We start from the raw sequence: 7178 nt of genomic DNA on the forward strand, positions 1-7178 counted from the left end.
ACACTCCTCAATATTAAGCTCAGAGTTGCTTTCTCCTGAGCTGGACATGACCCCCCCCCCCCCCCAATCCTCTTGGCTATAAGGGCTGCCACAGAGAAATCTACCACAATTGTCCAGTGAAGGGAACATGTGTACCATACTGAAGTCCAGAGGTCATGCCAGGTGTGGAAAACCTAGCCCTTGGGTAGACTCTTCATAGAGTCATTATGGCCAGAGCATCTTCTGGAGCCCACTAGGGCCAGTAAGGGCCATGGGTACCCATTTGGGGGCAGACTGCATCAGCTAAAGGGGCAAAACTGAGAGCCTGGTCTGGGGCAAAGTTGATGTCTACCTGTGCTTTCTTTAGCAGATCAGATATAGGAGTCCACCAGTCGGGCATGAGCCTCTCCAGCTCTAAGGTGATGATGACCAAAGCCAGTGTGGAGCCCTTGAACTGCAGCAGCTGGTGGCCCGCCATACAGTGCTGCAGCTGCCTGGTCAGGGACGCGACGTGGAGGGAAGGATTCCTCTGAGGCAGCAGCTCCACCACGTGGGGCCAGCCCAGGACCACCAGGGCGTGGAACTGGAGACCGTGGTTTTTAATGTTAGAACAGAAAACCCCATACTTTTCATATATCAATGACCAAAAGTGCAAACAATTTCAAATTCCATCAGGGAACATCGAATGTTGCCCAGCCCTTTTCATTCCCATCCATGGCCCTACAAGGGGCTTGAGGCTTAACGCCCTTTCTATGGCCAAGCTGAGCTTCAACCCTGGAGAGAAAAGACAGTCTGCTTTGTGACATGACCACATTATGAGCCTAACGTACTTAGATGACAATGTTTCAATTTTCTGAGAAAAAGCAGCATACTATTCAAGATTAAGGTAGCAGGAAAGTTACTTGTATCTGTTTGACAGGAGAAGAAACTCTGTAACTTGGCAACAGTGTCCAGTTTTCCTAATGAAACAGTCCTTAGTGATTTAATCTCCATGCTTCATAACAGACCAAAACTCCATGACATTTCCACATTGCATAATTTTGCCTTACTAACAGAATCATATCCTTAAGGATGACCATCATTCCCTAACTAAAACAAATACAAACTAATATGATATTTTTTAAGTGCCAGATCAATATGGTCTAAAGCCTCAATAAGGATTGTGTGTAGGTAAATAAAGACAGCTAAGTGAATGTGTGTAAAGTGTAGCAAAAACAGAGAGCTTTTTATGTACAGTATTCATAGAATGGAAAGTTAAATATTTTTGCAGTGTGTATTTAAAAGAGAAACTTAGCACAATAGTGCCGTCTAAAAATTTTTGTAAAGTTAATTTAATGTCCTTTAGAAGTGGGAGTCTGGTGGAACTATGTTGGATCTAAGATACATTTTTACTCTTCCATATGTCGTGAGCCTTGTGGGTCACCTCACTGTGGTGCATGTGCAAGAAGGACGTGTGCACGCCTGTGCTTTGCCGTCCTATGTTGTAAACAGCTGTTCCAAAGGCACAAATGAGTCTAGGATAGACTCTGCAAACTCCTCATACTTACTATGGTCAAGAAGTCCAGTGGCGTCCCGATATAGAGGTCCCAGTGCAGTTTGTCCAAAATAGCCAGCTCCATCCTCAGCAGCTCATTCGGGGTATAGCCAGAGCCATAGTGCTTTATGAAGTCTTTTATGCGTGGAATTAACTGTAAAAAGAAAATAAAGAGGCCAAAGCCCTATATCATGTCATGGTAGCTTTTGTTTTCTTATCCATGGGGACTGGGCATCCATGACCCTGGTAGAGTTGTCTTCCAGAAAATGCTTCTATAAGAAAATGCAAACCAGATCTTGGCTATCTGTTAAGTCGCCAGGTAGTTGTGACAATGTCTAGTGAATGTCACATGGTCACCCTCTGCAGACAGTTCTTCATCCCCAACTGCTCCAGCTTGTACCCAAAGGTGCTTTGGAGGCTGGGGCTGTGCCATCTCCCCCATTCATCTAGAAGAACTCACCTAAAGCTTTCCAGGGGCTGTGGGCTCTACTCATTTCTGTTCCCCATCCCTATCATGATTAAGTATCGTAGAGAGAAAAAGTATGCCTTTGAGCTTCCTGTCTGCACCAGACAGGCTCACTGATAAAACTTCCCATGGTTTTGGCAACACCATAGCTGCAAACACATTCCCTTCAACCTTGATCGAAAGCAGGTCAGTTCTGGAAAAACTATGACTTTTCCCCAGAAGAACTAATAAGGCTTGTCAAGTACCAAGTGCATTAAAGACTTGGTGATACTTTTTAAGATTATCCAAAATATTACTATAACCTCTAGAAATACTTGATTTTTAGTTGGATATAAGCAACTTTTGGGGGGCACAAATTATATTCTAATAAACAAAAATTAAAAGCATTTTTATTGAAACTGGACACACAAGCAACTTTTTCTGCCTCCTTGGACCTTGAGATCAGTCAAGGGAGACCCTGTGAAAATGGCAGTGGTTCCATTATCCCCAAAGGGGAGAGGTCAGAAGGAGGGAGTTAGGTCTGGGAAGGGTATTGGGAGAGGATCTTCTCCCAAACAGAAGCCACAGTGACACTGAGAAGTTCAAGCAAGCCTGACACACTTATGGGGGCTTCTCCTCACTCGCTGCACATGGCCTTCCTGCTGCTCTCAGAGAAGGGTCTCGGAGTCCCAGAGGACCGTTTCATTGACACAGCCAAGTCCTTAATCCTCAAGCAGCTTTCTTAGATGTCATTTCTAGGGGTGGACGTTAGGCCACGTGATTTGGGAGGCCTTTTTCCTAGTTCAACAGCAGATGCCTCTGCTTAGTGGGAGGTGGCATCTGGCATCAACCAGTGAGGCAAGATATATCTGCCAGGAGGTCAGGCCTCTGGGTTTGCTGGGTCAGGGGAATTCACTGTTCCAATTCCCCACTTGTAGGGTGCCAGAGTCTGACAAGCCTAAGGAAGGGACAGTAGAGATTCTGGGAAGCTGGTGACTTTTCCCAAATGCCCAGCATTCTCGAGGGCACAGATTTTTTCAGGAAACTTGAGTGCTCCAGTGTTATACCCCTATATCTCAAAAGCAGCCCCAAGTGGACCTCCAGGGATGCATACCTCCTCTTCTTCGTTAAATTTTACAGCAAGTCTCAAGGAAGTAATTGTGACACATTGGAGTAACCTCTCCTTTACCTGTAGTATGGAACAAACACATCTGAGCCAGATACGAATGCTAGAAACAAATTGTAAAGCAACTGTGTTTTTTTCCTCTAAGAAATTGTCTTTTTTTAAAAAGACCTGATTCTATTCCTCCACAAGAAAGTTAGTGCCATTTTTAGATTTGACCAGTGAAAACGCGCCTGATTTCAGAACTACAGATGACTAGTCAGTAGTCTTTAATTAGAGGACTGACTGGAGGTGGGAAATATGGCACCTTCTCAGGGAATACACAGTCCCATCCTGGCCTCAGGCCTCACTGCACAGGCCCAGACAAGCATACCCTACCTCATCACACAGGCAGTCCTTGCCCAACTAGGTCCTCTCATGCTCCCTAAGTCCACCTCTGATGGCCACAGACACTGAGCCAGATAGACACCACGGTAGGATGTGGAGAGGTTCCAATTTCAGTCCTACCGCTTCAAGCAAGTTAGTTTATGCACCTCCATTTGAGCATCGCAGGTGGCTCCCCTCTCAGGCAGCAATGGGGAACAGAGGTCAGTTTCCTCTCCCATCATCTTTCATCATCCCTCAGAGGCCTCCCTACCTTTACTGAAACCAGGAGGCGGCTGAAGATAGTGAGAGCCAGGTTAAAAGTGGACTGAGAGAAGTGAAAGATGTTCTTAAGCCTCAGGAGCTGCAACACGACTTCCTGGAAGGCGTCGCAGATCTCGACCTGGAAAGAGGGAGTAGGGGAAGGCAGGGAAAGCCGTTGGTGGCTAGTCTTGGTCTACCAGTGGCAGGAGCCATCTGCTTAAGGTGACCAGAGGGGCTGTGAGTAGCCCCTTCACCTTAAATCGTGGTGGGATTAAGTGTTGCCCGGCGGGTCACGGATCACCCCCTCCTCTCCGCCTCGCCCCCGCCCCTGGTTCTAAGCAGAGTCCCCAACTCAAACAGGCCCTCTTCCGAAGCACCTACCAGAAAGGCACCCTGACAGTGAGAGACGCCAGCGAATCCCGCCTCGTGCCTCGTGCGGGGGTCGCACCTGGAGAAGGTCCCGGGCTCCAGGGTGCGGCTCACCTGAGCGCGGGTGCAGGTGGAGCCCGGCCGCGTCCCGTGCACGCGTGAGGAGGGGGATGAGGGTGCTCCCGGAGGGCCCCGCCGCGGGGACTGGTACCTGGGGTGTGCCGGCCCGCCACAGGCGCGCCTCGCGGCCCAGAGCCAGTTTCAGGTGGGTGACCAGCCGGCGCTCGTCCAGGAGGCCTCCCCAGTCGCACGGCACCGGCCGGCCTTCAGCCCCGAAGAGCAGCGGCCGCGGCGGCGGCGGCGGCCGCGGGGGCTGCGGACCCTGAGCCGCGTCGGGCGCGGGGCCTGCCGCTCGCGGAGCCTGCGCCGCCCCCTGCCCGGGTCCTCCCGGGGACGGCGCAGGGAGCCCGGCCGCTCCGGGGTGGCACGCCTCCGGGAAGCTTCTCCGGGTCGCCGCGGGGAGACAGACGTTCCACCGAGGCGGCCGGAGAAGAAAGCAAAGGGCCATGTCGTCTGGACGCCGGACGGATCTTACCTCCGAGGCTGCCGGCTGCTGCGGGGGCCGTGCGCCCGAGTCCATGGCGAGAGCGAGCTCCAAGGTCTGGGTCCCAGCTTCGGCCGCTTTTTATAACCCAGCGCCCGGGACTCCAGGCTGGGGCCGCACCGGGCGGGGCCGGCTCGGCGGCCCACCCCCAGCCGTTGCCAGGGAGCTGCCCCCGGCGCGCGGGCCGCCCCTGCTTGACGCTTGCTCCTCTGGTGGGGGGTCCCCGACCTGGAGCGCGGCGGGGCAGAGCGGGCGCAGCCGGTGAGAGTACCCTCCCTCCTACCCCCACTGCCGCCCACTCAGCGCCTCTTCCTTGCCCGAAGCCTGCGCCCCGTGCACAGAGAGTCCCCAGCCTGGGATGGGACAGCTGGTGACCACGCCAGCCCTGGAGAAGGACACCCGGCACAGACCCTGCCTCCTAACTCACAGTACATATTTGCGGGACACAAAACCAGGTAGAGAGTCCTCAAAGTGGGCTCCTCAGTCGGATAGGCTTGGGATGGAATTCCTGACTTGCTGTGTGATCTCGAGTATGTGACTTAACCTCTCTGAGACTCGGTTACTTCTTCTCTAAAACAGTGATATCTCCCTCACAAAATAGTTCATTCATGCATGCATTTATCCATTCAGCAGTTGTTTATTGAGGCCTATGATGTGTTAGGCGCCAGGACATAACAGTGAGTAAAATAGACGTGGAACTTACATTCTAGTCAGGAAAGACAGACAATAAACATGAGTAGAAGATATGGAAACCCCAGCAATTCCACTCCTACGTATATGCTGGACAGAAATGCATATGAGTGCACCGAAAGACACCTGCATAATGTTCAGAGCAGCACTATTTGTAATAGCCGCAAACATCTATCAACAGCTGAATGGGACAAAGAAATTGTGGTATATTCACACAGTGGAATATTACACTACATTGAAAAAGAATGAACTACTGCTATACCTAACAAGGAAGAATCTTACAAACATAATATGGAATGTAAGGAGACAGATACAGAAGAGTTCATATTGTATGATTCCAGTTATGTAAAGCATAAAAACAAGAAAAACAAATCTATAATGTTAGAGTCAAGATAGTGGTTACTCTTGGGGGGCAGTGGGTAGTGACCGGGAAGGCACACAAGGAGCGTCTTGTGACTGGTAATGTTCTGTTTCTTGATCTAGATGCTGTTACACAAGTGTGTTCACCTTGTGAAAACTGATGAAGCTGCACATTTATGACTTGTGCACTTTTCCTTATGTGAGATATACTTCACTAAAATTTTACATTACATTAAAATATATGGGAATATCAGAAGGAGAACAGATAAAGGAACAGGAGAAATATTTGAAGTGATAATGACTAAGAATTACCCCAAGTAATATCAGACACCAAACCACAGACCCAGGAAGCTCAGAGAACAGCAAGTAGGATAAATGCCAAAAAACTCCCCTAGGCATATCATATTCAAACCAAAAAAATAAAGAAAAAATCTTGAAGGAAGCCAGTCAGGGGGAAAGCCCTTACTTACAGAGGAGTTAAGAATTACATGGGACTTCTCTTCAGAGATCATGCAAGCAAGAGGAGAGTGGAGTGAAATATTTAAAGTGTTGAGAGAAAAAACCACCAACCTAGAATTCTGTATCCAATGAACTTATCTTTCAAAAGTGACAAAGAAATAAAGACCTTGTATATAGAAAATCCTAAGAATCCACTAAAAAACTACTAGAAGTAATAAACAAGTTCATGAAAGTTGCAGAGTAGAAGATCAATGTACTACAAAAATCTGTTTTATTTCTATACACTACCAATGAACAATCTCAAAATGAAATTGAGGAAAAAATTCTATTTCAATAGCATAAAAAGAAGAAAATATTTAAGAATATAATCAAGGATGTGCAATACTTATATGTTGAAAACTACAAAACGTCACTAAAAGAAATCAGAGGAGACCTAAATAAATAGAAAGACATTCTGTGTTTGTGGATTGGAAGACTTAACTTGTTAAAATGGCAATATTTCCTCAATTGATCTATAGAGTCAACATAATCCCTATTAAGTTTCTGGCTGCCTTTTTGCAGAAATTGACAAGGTGTTTCTAAAATTCCTGTGGAAATGCAAGAGATTGAGGATGGCCAAAACAATCTTGAAAAAGCAGAACAAAGACAGAGGCCTTACACTGTCTGATTTCAAAACTTACTACAAGCCTATAGTAATCAAGACAGTGTAGTACTGGCATTAAGATAGACAAATAGATCAATGGAAGTGAATTGAGAGTCTAGGACTCAACCCTCACATGAATGATCATTGGTTTTTGACAAGGGTTCCTCGACAATACAGTGGAAGAAAGAATAGTCTTTTCAGCAAGTGGTAATGGGACAGGTGGATATTTCCAAGCAGAAGACTGAAGCTGGACCCCTATATCATACCATAAACAAAAATAACTCAAAATAGATCATAGACTTAAACGTAAGAGCTAAAACTATAAAACTCTTAAAAGAGTAAATC

General features: G+C 47.6%; 2 protein-coding genes across 14 annotated transcripts in view; one reads left to right on the forward strand and one right to left on the reverse strand.

Annotated features, from left to right (window-relative positions):
• The window catches only part of SEPTIN8 (septin 8), a 25696-nt gene extending 23996 nt beyond the window's left edge, over nt 1–1700 (forward strand). For 6 of the 11 annotated variants that reach the window (XM_008538429.2, XM_008538443.2, XM_070571079.1 and 3 more), the window contains exon 10: nt 347–1700. In XM_008538429.2, coding sequence (XP_008536651.2) covers nt 347–512 — 166 coding nt within the window. In that variant the 3' untranslated portion in view covers nt 513–1700. The remainder of the gene's footprint in view (nt 1–346) is intronic. The other 5 variants (XM_008538435.2, XM_070571078.1, XM_070571080.1 and 2 more) reach the window with 1 other exon arrangement.
• The window catches only part of CCNI2 (cyclin I family member 2), a 6398-nt gene extending 1540 nt beyond the window's left edge, over nt 1–4858 (reverse strand). The window contains exons 1-5 of one of the 3 annotated variants that reach the window (XM_070571096.1): nt 4090–4858; nt 3719–3847; nt 3073–3147; nt 1527–1667; nt 332–562 (exon numbers count right to left, since the gene is read on the reverse strand). In XM_070571096.1, coding sequence (XP_070427197.1) covers nt 3795–3847; nt 4090–4717 — 681 coding nt within the window. In that variant the 5' untranslated portion in view covers nt 4718–4858 and the 3' untranslated portion in view covers nt 332–562; nt 1527–1667; nt 3073–3147; nt 3719–3794. Of the gene's footprint in view, nt 1–331; nt 563–1493; nt 1668–3072; nt 3148–3718; nt 3848–4089 lie in introns of those variants that run through there. The other 2 variants (XM_070571097.1, XM_008538390.2) reach the window with 2 other exon arrangements.
• Nucleotides 4859–7178: the final 2320 nt, after the last annotated feature.

The sequence above is a fragment of the Equus przewalskii genome, chromosome 13, assembly GCF_037783145.1.
Source record: "Equus przewalskii isolate Varuska chromosome 13, EquPr2, whole genome shotgun sequence".
Classification (NCBI taxonomy): Eukaryota; Metazoa; Chordata; class Mammalia; order Perissodactyla; family Equidae; genus Equus; species Equus przewalskii.